The sequence below is a fragment of the Lissotriton vulgaris genome, chromosome 3_1 (assembly GCF_964263255.1).
Source record: "Lissotriton vulgaris chromosome 3_1, aLisVul1.2, whole genome shotgun sequence".
NCBI classification, from domain to species: Eukaryota; Metazoa; Chordata; class Amphibia; order Caudata; family Salamandridae; genus Lissotriton; species Lissotriton vulgaris.
Genome location: NC_141689.1, coordinates 955129088 through 955143799, shown reverse-complemented (window position 1 = coordinate 955143799; position 14712 = coordinate 955129088). Strand labels below are relative to the sequence as shown.

Sequence of the window (14712 nt, the reverse complement as noted above, 5' to 3'; positions counted from 1 at the left end):
CAGCAAAGCAATTGTAGTGGTTAAGATTAAATCAAACACGTCCACTTATCACTTGTTACTTTTCTGAGAAAATGTAAATTTCCATATAGATGTAATGATTCTATCGTCTCCAAAGGAGAAACTCCTTTCTCTACATACCCAGGAAATTTGGAGGTGTTTGTGTGCTGTTTCCCAATCCCACAATGAATACAGGGTGGAAATGGCCATGACAAATATTTGTGCATGCGCACACACACTTATATGGGTTTGATGGTTTACCATGCATTTTCCAGGGTAACTGCTAAGGCATTCTTCTATCCAATTCATAATCCTTACCATACGATCTTGTGGAGACGGAAAATACGATAATGCATAATGGTGACTTTACCGTCTTTGTTGGTGTACTTTCCAATCCTAACATTACACATGTGACTCGGGGTGCAGCATTTATTATTGGAAATGTTGTTTTCACGCACCACCTAACCTCTGTGAATTGGGCCCTCTGGTTTCTTGCTACACTACTCCCTCTCTCCATCTGTGCCTCTCAGTCTATGCTCATTGTAACCTCTCTCAGCCGTTATGTGCTTTTCTAGACACTCACACTATCCCTTGTGCTTCTGTACTCCACAAATATCCCTACGCAATGTGTTTCTAAACCCCAGTCTTATTTTCTGCCATGTTTCTTTCCCCTCTGTCCGTGCCAAGTGCCTATGGACCCTTCACTCTGTCCAGCACACTTCCATAACCCAATCACTTTCCAATTGTAGTCCCCAGTCCTTTGGACATCTTCTGTGTCCTCTGTTGTTCTGTGAACCCCCCCCCACCCCCACTCTCTGATCCATGTCCCACTGTGCCTGGCTCTCATTCAACTGAGCCCTATGTTTTACTCTGTTCTAAATGTTCTTGCTTCCATAGTGCTTTTTCAACTGGTGTATGTGTTAGTGACCTTGTTCATGCCTCAACAGAGAACCTTGCATATGAATGATCTGGTTTCAGTTCTAAACCGGACCTGCCTTGTTCATGTGTAAGATCCCTTAGGGTAAGTGGACCCTAAGGGTCTAATTACCACTTTTGGTGGAGCCGTGGCACGAACCACCATGCCTCTCCTCCGCCAAAGGTTGCTGCCACCCCGGTGCCATATCACAACCAATTCTGTGGTCTGGCAGGCAGACTCTGTGGCGGTCCTGCTGGGGTGCCCCTGTCAGAGTTGGCGGTGCCTTTGAAAGAGGCACTGCAATGGGAACGCCACACGGGGTTCCTGCTCAGCATGGACTCAAACGTCATGCCACGCAGGAACCTGAGTACATACACACAGGGGCGACGTTGTGCCCCCTGAATGTATCCCCAAGGGGAGGGGCTTTGTTTCAGCACCGCCAGCCTTTACAAGGAGGAAAGACCTCCATGAAACCGCTGGAGGTCCTGAAACTGGTATTATGCATGGCAGTGCCGCAGCGGCACCACCTGCATATTAAATAGCCTCGGACCACCGCGCCACCACCAGGGAACAGTGGTTCCTTGGCAGAGCTGGCGGTTCAATCATGGTCTGCCCAAGTTGTAATAGGGTGGTTGGACCGCCACTGCTGCGCCACCATGGGTCTTATGGTCTTCGGAACATCAGACTCGTAATTCTGCCATACGTGTGGACAGAGTATGTGGAATGAAGTTGCTGTACTGCTTCAGTGGCTGTGGATATTCTGGTGAACACAGTGTTCACTTCGTGTACTGTGTAGTTATGAAGACCAGTGTTTGATAGGAAAGGGCAGCTGACTGTTCTAATACTTACTTTATGCCTGACTGGCACCTGTATAGACAGGCATAGTGACATCAAGGGCCATGGAGAGTAAATCTGTGTTTGTATCCTTTTGAACTGGAGATGAACATGCAAATGCACTAGCCTAGCGTGGCACAATGGCCAGCGCCCGCTTCATGCAAAAGGATCTCGGCACTCCATCTGCACGGGTGAATCTCTGCACTCCATGGTGCTCCTTGTGAAAAGGGCATGCACCTTTTACACTATATGCTATGATGTGAGAGCTAGATGATCTGCTAACTCAAATATGCAATACCTGATTCTGTGCTTCGTATATAAAACGTGTGTAAGTTAATGGAGCATTTGTTGTTTAAACAGTAGCACGACAGGCTCATCAATAAAGCCTGTAGCCATTGATTGCACTGTTCAGACAGCAGCACTCAAGAGATATATCATGCAAGCACCCTGTTACACCGCAGTAGACGCAACAAGGCCATCGAGGGTGGAGCGGTCGAGTTGGGACAACGCCCTACGTCCCTCTCCTAGAGGATTCCATCCTCCTGCACCCCTGAGAATCTACAATGTTTTAGCTGCACTGAGGCAGTTCCTGAAAGCCAGCCAAGATGGACAGTCTTCTGCACAGGCCCAGAGGAGGGGACACAAATAATGAGACTATGCTCAGAAGCAGCACAGAGCCACCATCCATGAGCTGGTAAAAACATGATCACTGAACAAGCCCCCATCAACTAGCCACTTTATTGGGACATGACATTCAAATCATTCTAGCAGAGGGTAAGGTACTTTAACCATCCACCCCTTCCACATCTACCTGTGTTAAATGTTTGACTGCAATGAAATTTGTTTCTTAAAGAAAGGCTATCCGGCATGCCCACAAAATACCCACTTATTTTGTAACAAGGGTCTGGATAAATGTCAGCGGTAAACTCTTCTAAAACCTACAAAAGTGCAATAATTCATACTGTGAGGCGTTCTGAGACTGCCAACCAACACCCTGGAAATCATAAAGGTGAAAACAACTCTCCCAAGTTGGGTAACCTCTGCCTTAAGAGCTTCGTTCAAATGTATGTATTTAGGATTTGTTCATGATAAGAGCCACCCCATGGCAATTTCTAATAATTCTGCCACGTGGCACATCATTGTAATCCTTTCCTTAAATCCTATATGCGCGGTTAGATCACTGCAGTGATTTTCATTGAGTATCAGGGATTAATCAATATCACTAATCACGATTTAAAGAATGGTGAATATGACATGGAAACAGAGCACAATGTACCAAACAAAAACTCTGTACAATAATATTGCATCGGACAGAGGCTGAAATGGTCTGTACCTATCGGGAACAACGTTAAAAATCTTGATTAAATGCACGAAAATAGTTCCCCTACTTTTTGATTTAAAACAACTGTTCCTGGACAGTTAATACTGACTCTAAGGTGCCGCTGGCTGAAATGTAGGGGAAGGGACAAGACCCGATCTTCTGTACTTGGAAGCCAAGGGATAGACAGGCAGCGAAAGAAGGAAACAGCCTTTTGCGCGAGGGTGCCTGCTGCCTGAAAGAAATGCAAATGTGTGCAATTGGTTAATCAGAAAATCCAAGGACTACTTGGGAGCCATTATGTGGCTCTAATTGATGCAGTCATTTGAGCCTTCCTAGTGAGAAAGATTTATTCTTTTGCAGAGGTAATGTAAGAGGGTTATTAGATGAGTTCTGTAATGCCTCCCTAATGGAAATCTATAAAATAAAGTTTGCACTGGGTACAGTCTGATTGTGTATCATTAAATTATGTATTTTGAAAACACGTGTTATAGCCTTCAATACTAAGGGCCTGGGTTATATCTTGGCAGACGGGTTACTCTGTCACAACAGTAAGATCTCCGTGGAATATAAATCCCGTAGGATATAATGGGATTCATATCTCAGCGGGCAGGTTATCTGTCAACTTTGTGACTGAGGAATCCATGCGCCAAAATCTAAATCCGGCCCTAAATCTCATAGCACATTTTGCCACCGACTGTGATATAGTGTATGTAACTTAATTTTAAACTAATGACTTGCAAATTCAGACTGCTTTCATTCACAAGCTGGGACCTGGCAGCAATATAAATACAGATCATCACTGTTTTCCAGTGCACCAACAAGGATTCAGATCTCTGACTGTCTGGTCACACACACACACACACCTGTACTGATTGCATTAACCCATTGAGCTTTCATAACCTAAGAGTGCCTTTTCCACCATTTCACTTGCATTTATTTTTATGTTAAGGTGTGCAGGTTTTATTTTATATCTATTTACCTGACGATAAAAGGCCAATAAAATTGTTGCAGAACATTTTTGTACCTTTTAGCTCTGAAGATTAAAAGGATCTGCCGTTTTGCGACAGGGATGGAAATGAGGGTACACGGGCCTTGTGCTTTTGATCCGACGCCATTTTCTATGTATGTTGTATCCGTGTTGCAAACTTGCCACAGCTTAAAAATGTGAAAAGGTAATTAGAGGTGATTAGGCCTCTGTGTTTATTTCCTGCTCTAGTGAACACCAACAAAAAAAACATGCACACAGAAAGATGCTGAGACCTTAGTACATATTGAACCGTTTTTTTCAGAGAAACATCATTACATTTTTAAGAATACAACAGACAAACTACCTACCAGGCCACGTGACCCCAAGCACATACAAGTGCCAGTCAATACTTGCTACTCTAGGAACACGATCAGCTACTGTAACGTGTGTCTTTCTCCTTTTCATCTTTACATTATATGTACAGTAAATATATACAGGTTGAAGACAACTTCTTTCAAAGCATACTCCTGTCTTCTTCTGCAGACTTCCGGCAGCACTGGCTGATATGTAGGCTGAATGAGAACAATTGGTGCTTGCAGTAAGTTCCATGCCTTTGTGCCCAGTTAAAGGATAATTGCATCCTGACCTGTAATCTCTCCCGCAATATGCAAACCTGACAAGCTACCAAAGCAGAAAGTCACCTCGTATATTGGTATTACAAACTGAATGTTTCACCAAAAGTTTAAAAAACAGGTTAAAAAATCCTGGCATGCCCTTGTGCATTTATTATCTTACTCAATCTATACATTGAAATAATTTAAGAATTTTCATTTTTTCCCAAAAAATTTACCAAAAACTTTTGAACAAATACAATAGTAAAAAAAAAACACCAGCATAAACTTGCTTGTATAGGCAGTGGTTAAGATCACACATTTCTTTTTCAAACTTGATTGACGTTCCAAGGTGCCCTCTCAAAAGATTTGAAGTTGAAATTCAGAGTCCTGTGAATGTAATGTTAAATCAAACCTACTTTTAACACAAGACAAAATGGCGACCTATTTACCGCCTCTACGGCTTATAGTAGAGCGAAGCCAAAACTTTAGAAAATTCACCTGCTTGCTTATGTACAGTTCATTTTGGAGTGAGCTGATCAATGGAAAAATGGGTGTTTAATTGTCAGTCGATGAGTTTGAAGGCTTTTATGTATGAATCACAAAAAGTACTGTACCGCGAAGAACCTTCTGGTTGCCTGGTAGGCCTTTTCGGAACCTGGTATGAGTGTAAAAATTCACCCGTTTTGGATAAAGCCCTCAGCAGTGTTGAACTGATTCTTTACGAGTTGCCCATCATTTCGAAGATGAAGCTGAATTTGCAAGCCAGCCACTGCCTCAGGGGACAGTAGTACTCATTGTGGAACTGTTCAAATTCTGGGGTTTGGCGGATTTCATGAAGGAAGGAGACATTAATGCCTGATTCTAGTAGCAGTAGAAGCAGTGGGAAGACCACTAGCACCAGCAACAGTGCCACAACGACGAGCCTTGAAAAGCTCCTCACAAAAGCATTCACTTGCATGTTTCCCAACAAAATGTCACAGCTCCAGGTCAGGGCTCTTCTCGCTTCCTTCATCTCTTCTTCTTCTGCGATCAAAAATGCATGTTCATCTACTTCCAACTCCTCAAAGGAGTCTGTATCATCTCTTGCCACTTCTCCGCGGGTGGAACTTTCAAATAGCATGTCTATGCCCTCATCAACAGGGGTAGGCAGGAGGCTAGCACTGGGGTTATAGACCAGTTCTGAAATGGTTAGGGGTTCTTCTGCAATCTTTTCTTCTTCATTTTTAAGGTCCAACATCACCACCGACTCCTTGACTGGAGAATTAGCTGGCACTGGAGCTGAGCTCTCTTCCTGCTGGATTAGCAGAATACCTGAAAATAAAAATACAAGAGAATTTTTTTTAATATTATCCCAGGAATATGGATTTATGGATGCCTTTCATTTCAATAATTTATAGCAGAGCCTGCATGTGTACTGTTTGTACTTCACCTTTTCACAATGGCATGCCATTGTATCCTGGCTATTGACTAGGTTAGTCCTACCACCAAATCATGGCATTACAAAAAAAATGAAAATATGTTAGCACAGTAGCACAATTTCTGCGGGTCTTTTAACACTTTTAACAGTTTGCCCAATAGGTCATAACATTAAATTCACCAGAATTCTTACCTTTTCATCAAAAAATCATTACATCTAGAGGAAGATTGTCAACACCCAGCAGTAGCCTTGCCACATGTGAAAGGACTATTTTAGGGAATGTGCCTTTTCTGTGTGGTGAACCCAGATATTTCACCTTTTTCTGGACCATATTATTTGATGGCTATAGAACTCTGTGCACTTTATCCCCTGCTAACCTGGATTAATGTGCCTGAGCTCATCCTCTAAATATGTTTTTACTGGCTTATTCTTGATTGCACACATACCTTGCATGTATGTCCCTGGCATATGGTTCTGAAATTACACCCAGGTCCTAAATGGAAGACAGTAGAACCTACTGTGTCATCCACTACTGAGGCAGTGCAGACATGGCTACAGGATTACCCTGTGTAGTCAGGTGCTGCAGTGAAAACTGCAGTCTGACCTCTCAAAATAACACTACAGACCACCCTTTAAGATATTATTACTTGTATGTATGCCTTGCAGCTCACGAGGTAGGCTTCATAGTATTTAATAGTGGGACAGGTAGAAAAATAATATTACCACAGGACTACAGTCACAAGGACCTAAAAGCTATTTTCACACAGTACAGATAAAAATACTAACACTGTATTTCAGGAACGGGACCACCTAGAAAAATAATTAAACAACTATTTATTAATTATTAAAGATCCAACTCAATGGTGAAGTCAGATTTTTATATATATATTTGAGAAAAGTAACTTTTAAAAGGTTACATTTTCCCTCCCTGAAGTTCCTGAAGACTAATTTGCATTAGCTCGGAACAACACCTAACCTGTGCTCAGCCTGGTAAGAGGTGTGAAATTCCACCCCAGAGAATGAAATAGGCTAACCTGGATGTTCCGAGATAACTCCTCTGAACTCAAAAGACCAAGCAAGATAGGAGCTTGAAGGCATTCTGCTAACACCACTGTGTCAACTCTTGCCTGACAGGTCTTTTAAGCCACATGTAATACTTTGGTGCACTTGAAAAGAAGAGAACAGGATGCCAGGAGAATACCTGCGAACCACTGTCTGATTGCTGAAGCACAAAAACAAAGGGAGATACCCTTAAATCCAATTGGGACAGGGTGAAGAATAACAAAACAAAAACAGTCCCTCCTAACCATACACAATGTCACTATTCACACTAATGTGGTTATTACTTAACAGCATAACACGCCTCTTGGCTACAATACTAATCAAAGTACGTCAGTAGAGCTCAAAAAGGGTGCAAACAATTCAACAAAAAAGAAAGAAGTACATAAAAAACATCAGGTTTTAGTATAAAAAAGAGGGATTAGCCTCCGCAATTTTAAAAAACAATATACATTTCATATACAGAAAAACCAAATAGTCGACGCAGCGTTTTGGTGATTTTTCGATGTAACACCTTCTTCAGGACGGTTTTCTATAGTCTTTACATGGAGACTAGAAGTCAAGTTTTAGTTTAAAAAGCAACAAGTCAGCCTTATCATTTGCACTGTTGCTGGTTCCCGGTGAAACTGAATAAAAACAACCTGTTAGGTAACAATCAAAAGAAATGTATGTGCTGTAAATGGGATGGCCACCGTATTTAATTGGTTCTGGTCTCGCACATCACAATGATAATGTGATGCTTCGTATCCAGATGTATTAGTTTTGGTCTTCAAATTGTGCTGAAAATTGCAAGTACTTGGACATTTTCCGAAGACCACAATGTGTCTGGACCACTTCTTTTATACAGTTAAGGGTCTTTAAGTAGTATGCCGTCCTCCCTGCCTCCGATGACGTACAGCTTCCGGGACAGGACTGACATCTGATTGTCATTTTATTTTGGGCACACTGCCTGCTTAAAACTGGATTTTAATGTTAGCTGTGGGAGTAAACTAGTGCTTACCATACTGACTGCTCAACATATCCACAACCCTCAGAGCCCAAATTTAGTGTGGGAGAAGACTTTCACCCTTTTAAAAATCCATTAGCGCATGGCATTTTGGGCCTGTTTGCAGTGTGGCCAATAGGAACTACTGAAAAGTTGGGTAGGATTGCCCCTGGGGACTTGTATCCCATTGGTTAGGGAGTGCCCAGGAGTATCCCTAACTCACTAGCTGGGGCCAGACATATATATGGCACGAGGACCAAACTTGCTGTCTGTGACCTAAGTGGCTCTCTGAAAGACAAAACTGTGTCCACCATGGGCAAATGTACTGACCTCCTGTGTGACTAGAGGGACAAAAAAAGGTGCAAGAGGCTTTTTTTCTACTATTCTCAGCTGACTAGTGGCAACTGAATCTTGGAAAGGGGTTTGCTGGTGGCCTTTTCCTAGCATCCTGAAAGTCTGTAGGTGCCCCGTTCAGAAGTGTACTCCTGTGGTTACTTGGGCACCACGAAAAAGTTTGGAAACTTTTTTTAACTTTTGCTGTAGAGCTCCAGAGCCAAAGGGACCTAGCACGAAAAGCATTCAACTGACAGTTCCTCTGCATTGGATTGAATCTCTGATTTATTCCCCTGACAGTCTCCAACATCTACAAACAATAAACAAAGTTCCTTTCTGTTTTGAGGCTTAGAAACTTCCCGAAGCAAAAACATCAAAAGCTGAAGGACCTTAGCAGGACCACCCTGCAACATGTATCCAACTAGCAGTTTCATTGCAGCAGGTACAATTTCAGATTTGTCAGAGGAGATAGCTTTTTTTTTTTAGATAAATGCACAGTCACTTTTTGAATTAGGGCTTTGAAACTTTTTGATTTCTAGGCTTTCATCAGGACAAATCCACTTAGTGTGTCCAGTGAGGTTTCCTTGCTGTTGGCCTCAAATGGCACCTAGTTCTTACACATCGCCCTAAATTGAGCTTATCGGCTCTACGCCATAGCTACCCAGAGGTTAATTTAATAACTTTAAGGGTTCACCCTGGCAAGGATTGTGATTATCCTGTGAGATGTAGCCGTCACCAACCCCCAATAGTAATGAAAATGTTTTACACATATGTGTGCCTGTACTGTTACCAACAAAAATTTGTGTTTTAACCTATGTATTTGCTTATTTCTATCAATGCAACATTGTATTTTAATTCACTTTGTTTTCCTGATCACTGCGCAATTTGTAACATTTGATACTTTTTAATTACATGACCTTTTGAACGGATTTTTGTGCACCGGTGCAGTATCTCCCGGACCTCAGATCTAAACTATATTTTTTCGTCTTCCATATGGCTTTTCCATTTTCTTTTGCTATAGAAACCGATTCCCAGGCTACAACTGTAGCTGTACGTTTTTTAACAAAAAAATGTAAAACTGCAACATGAACCTCACATCACTAAGTGAAGTCTCATACATCACTAAAATAAAGCATAAAAACCCCATAGCAATTCCACAGTGCCTCCCTGGATGTCAATGGTAATTGACGTGTCGATGGCAGTTAAACAATAATCAAGATATCAGTGACGGACACATGAAGAGCAGCCAAATATACGTTCTTGATATGTACAGATTCTGTACTTAAAGTTCCTAGGTATCAATATAATATTTAAACGGCTATGAATTTTCTGAATAACTGGCCCACTGTGAATGCGAAGAACAAATAACGCTGCTCCGAAAGACGCATTTCGTTTTAATAAAAATAAAATGAGAACCTGTATGTATTATGGATTATTTGGAGAAAAGGTCAATAAACCTCTATATCTAATTTAATACAGAAAAATATTTATTTGTGAAGCCCTCGAAGCATGATCTTAATCACGTGAGGGAAAGAAATAAGGTGTTTCTAAAGTGGCACCCCGAGGGAGTGCAGGTAGGGCTCCCAAACGGATGCACTTCTGTAGTCGTCTTGCTGCCTGTGGCGGCCTATCGTAACGGCTGACAGTTATAAATAGTTAACAACCTCATGAGCACTGCCTGGGGTGGTTTTTAACCTTTCAGGCGCGTTAGTCACGGGGTGTAGCATCTCGTGTCCAGCCCCCTGTGCTGTCCTCTGTTTTTGGGCACCATGCCATGCCAGTCAGGGCTTTAAGTGAACCGGGTCTCAAGTGGTCTGAGCACCGGCATTTTTTTTCAGGGGGCCTCGAAACGGGTCTCTATCGGGCTACGTTTTGAGCCCTGACACAGGCAGTCCGTTTTTTTCCCAGACTGCAGTGACAGCTGTTTGCTGTCACTGCAGTCCGGAAAAAAGTGCCAGGGCGCAAAACAAGGCCTGATAGAGACCTGTTTCGAGACAGCAGGCATATGGATGTGCTCTGCTCACACTGCTCACTTCTCAGTAGTAGAGAAGTTACAGCATGACGTCATGCCAGGTGAGCGTGGTGGGGGAAGGGAAATCCTTTAAGAGTCATTTTCTTTCTGGATTTCCCTTCTCTTTCTAAAACTCAGTCATATTCCAAAGTGAAATGGCAGGAGTGCACAATATTTTAAGCAATATGGTGCATTCTGTCCGTTATCCCTGTGCGGGTGCCGTTTCAGCAGCCTGGCACTAAGGGTGCCCCCATTGCATGCAGGAATGTTTTTGTGCAGGAAGGGGCAACTTCCTGCACAAAACAATCCCAAGAGACGTTTTCCTCTTTCTATATATGCTACATAATACAGAAGACATAGAAAGAGGAAAAAAACAAGGAGAAACAATCATATTGCTCCTCATTACACCTCACTTCGGGAGGCCTACGGATTTGGCACTTCTCCAGGTTTACATGATTGTGTAAATCTTTGGCAGCGTCAAATTCCATAGGTGTTGCGCTGGGAAGCCCACTCCAATGTACCACAGAAGGCCTCCTGAGCGCAGAGTAACGCGATGCTGTGATTTAAGCTGCACTGCATTGCGTTACCCATGATTTATGAGGCCACTCAAAGTCATGCAGGCTGGCTTTGTTTGGCTTCATAAATCGGATTGAGAGCCTTGCATCACTCATGTACCACTTCACGTGGTGGAAAAGTGGAGCAGGGCTATCATAAATAAGCCCCCAAAATCCTACTCATGGCCTCAACACAGAACTCAATCCCAATGGAGTCATGGTTTGACTCACTTAATAGACTTGATTGCAAACCTATGATATTCAAAGCATGAAATCCCTTGTTTTCTCATAAATAACAATAGATCATGAATGTAATAACAAAGTCTTCACAGCGCCAGTTGAAACTTCGAAACAGTTGTGCTATGACTTGTTTTATCAACATTGTATTAGAGCTACAGAAATGTTCAGCTTATAAGTATCCCAAAGCTGCACCTGCCTCTTCTGAAGGCAACACTATAAACAGTGACAAGACTCATCGTAGTAGTGATATATTTCCAACATAAAAGGTCAGCTCATATGAGTCTATGGGACTGATTTGGATGTCGGTCTTTAAGTCTCCGACCACTCATCGGAGCCCTACCGACCGACATCCTTGGTTTGAACTCCAACCGCCATATTTCAGTGGTCATAGCTGAAAACGCCTGGTCAATCTAACTTGTTTCCGACAAGCTCAAGGAGCCCGTCAGTCAGTCGGAAACCACACATAATCCTTTTAGGACCGCGTTTTCGCCGCTAGGATTATAATGTCAGTTTCTGACAGGCTTTCCATGACGGTCTTTCCAACATGGAAAGCCTGTCAGAAAGCGACTTTGGGGGGCCCTAGCAGGGCCCCCTTCCCCCCTGGGCCTACGGTGTGAGCCGGTGGGCACCTGTAAATTTCTGCACCATGTGGCAGGAATTCACAGTAACTCCCATTTCTCTACGCGAGCTTGTGCTGCGGCCAGTTTCTGGCCACCGCACAAGCTCCCATAGAGAAATGGGAGTTTGCGACCGCACCATTTCGGGACCACCTACTGGAGGTCGGTTGGTTCCGCACCCGCAGAGATGTTGGTCGGAGGCAACTCCGACCGACATCATAATGAGGCCTTTAGTTGGCTAACTGTAGGAGCTATAAAAATGTCCTAAATCCATTCACTATGGGTTCCATGATATCGGGAACAAAAATTCACCACCCAAGGAAAAGCTACTTCCTGTGAAATGCTGATCCAGATGTAGATTTTAAAAAAAAATCTTCCATGTTTTCAAGTCACACAAAATAAGGAACTCAATTCCCCTGTTCATGCACAAACCAATATTTCGAATCTTTCAAGAAGGATCAACTAATGACTTTTCTCAAATGATAACCCCTTCACACATTGCAAGTTCTGAAACCTGAACAAAACGCCAACTATAGGCATTTAAGGGAACTAACTTAACAAATACTTCCTTGACAACAATGTTACGATCAGAGATATTATCATTGAAGCCGTTGATGATAAAGCGGTTAATCAGTGTATCTGTAATGTCTATATCAGGAGGGATTATACATTTTCCAAAGCTGGTAGTAAAATATCGTCAAGGGGAAATCAGGCAAAATTAGTGGCAAAAGAATGAGTACATGGCTGCAGCGGATAAGGAGGCCAGAGACACTGGGGGCAAACAGCTGTCAGAAGGTATACGGAAAAGAAGTACCCTCGTAGACCATAAACCAGGGTCGAGAAAGCTTAAAGGGGTTCCAGAAACTTACTTGGCAATAAGGAGGATCACTAATTCTTTAAGAGTTAAAAATCTCAACACAGAGTGTACTTTTGCACTCTACCTCACAAATGTATAGTTCAAACACTGAGGCACACTGCTTTATCAGATTAGTAAATACCTTGCGTAGATCACTCTTGCAAGGGTTAATGTCAAATAGACTTTAAATAAACCGACTTCCTATAGGGAACTGACACTGAGCTTCTATGGCTCGGTGGTTGAGGGAAGAAATGGAATGAGAGCAGACTTCTATGAGGCCTTCTCTGATTTGTTGACAGTCAATATAGAACTACGCTATATCAAAGTGAAAACCTCCATGCACTACAGGGGGAGAACTGATTACTTTTTACTAAAATCACATAAATCCACATAAATTGAATGAAGTCTGCACCCTACTATCCCTTTTCACTAATAAACATGTATGATAAGATAGTTGTCAAATAGATCATCACCCCTCATATGTAGGTCAGTTTGGCTTCATCCCAAAGGGATTACTACCAATAATTCAGACAGGCTATTTTCAATACTTGACCAATTTAACCCTGATATTCACATGGTGTCAGTGATGTTTGATGTTGAGAAGGCAACTAATAGTTAAAAAGTCATTCCCTTTTTAGATTTTTAATATGTGCAAATAGGGTAATCTTTCTTTTCTTTGCTCTCTTCGTTGTTTCCGAATCCCACGTCCAGAGTGAACACTGATATAATCACATAATTACAGGTTGCCCCTCTTTCCCCATTGTTGTTTAATCTTGTAATTAGAACACTTGCTCGCTAAATTTGACCGAATTCTGTGGAAAAGGGAACGCATTTTCCACTAGACAAGGTAATCATAAATCTAAATGCAGAAATATCACTTTATACATTGTCAAGCTACAGGAAAACCATGTCCTAATGATGGATAAAACTTCCAGATTTGGGATTATCTCTCCTTTGAGCACCAACACAAACAAGTCGGAGATGCTTCCTCTGACAACTGATACTGTGGAGACCGGCAGTTGTCTGGGGTTCAAGTTATGCATTGGCTCTTTGAAACACCTGGGTTTGATCATCAGCAGATTGCCTGCTGTGATGTTGAAATGTAAGTATGAGGGATAAAAATCCAATTCCCCCTATATTATCAGTATTAGCCATATGTATATAGATTGTGTTAGCATGATGTGTCTATATATTCTTTACGTTTTACATGCATAATGCCTAACCTATATCTGTTTTAGCTAGTTGATAAGGGTATATGCTGTTCGTGTGTTCTGTTTACATTGAGTAGGCCGAGAACCATACAGACGCCATCTTTTCTCTGCCTGTCCCAGGCCCGAGCAGTGATCACGTGTTACTCTCCAATAGTTACAAAATAGCAAAGGGAGAGACAGGGAAACTCAGGAACACTCTCTTGATCCCCGGTTTAATGCAAGTAAACAAGATAAGAGAGGTTGAAGTATCAAAAAAGCCACATAGATGGAGCGAAACAACTAGTGGAACTCACACCCTATTTGGGTGGAGAAGAAAGCCCTCACACACCGACCTAGTCAGTGTCATGCTTCATCATTGGGCCCCATCGGGGCGTGGCTAAGGCACCGATGTAGGTGGAAGCGGGACTCCGGAGCTCCTCCGCGCCCGCCTCGCACCACCACATATCCTGCGCCCGACTCGAACCCCGAACCCACAAAAGTGCCCAGGAGGGCATCAGGAGCACGCAGGGGGAATCCGGAGGACTGGGGGCCCCTGTAACTGCCCCCACTGAACTTTCCCCGGAGAGCGAGGCACCCGGGGAAGTGAGCGCCCAAAATGGCGGCCACCGTCCCGGTCTGAAGCGACTGGCGACGGAGCCCGGGAGGTGACGTGGAGCCCTGTGACGCTGTGGTGGCTGGCCGTTTGCCGGCTGGGACCCCCTGAGAGCCGGCAGAGGTGAGGGGTACTGGTTGGCACCTTCGCAAGCGGGACCGGAGGACGAGGGACGGCCGGCCTGCCTG

At 43.1% G+C, this 14712-nt stretch overlaps 1 protein-coding gene across 1 annotated transcript in view; it reads right to left on the bottom strand.

Moving 5' to 3' along the window:
- Nucleotides 1-1748: 1748 nt before the first annotated feature.
- Nucleotides 1749-14712, bottom strand: part of FRMD3 (FERM domain containing 3) — a 672717-nt gene continuing 659753 nt past the window's right edge. Inside the window, exon 14 of the mRNA XM_086961321.1 lies at nucleotides 1749-5960. Coding sequence (XP_086817447.1) covers nucleotides 5368-5960 — 593 coding nt within the window. The 3' untranslated portion in view covers nucleotides 1749-5367. The remainder of the gene's footprint in view (nucleotides 5961-14712) is intronic.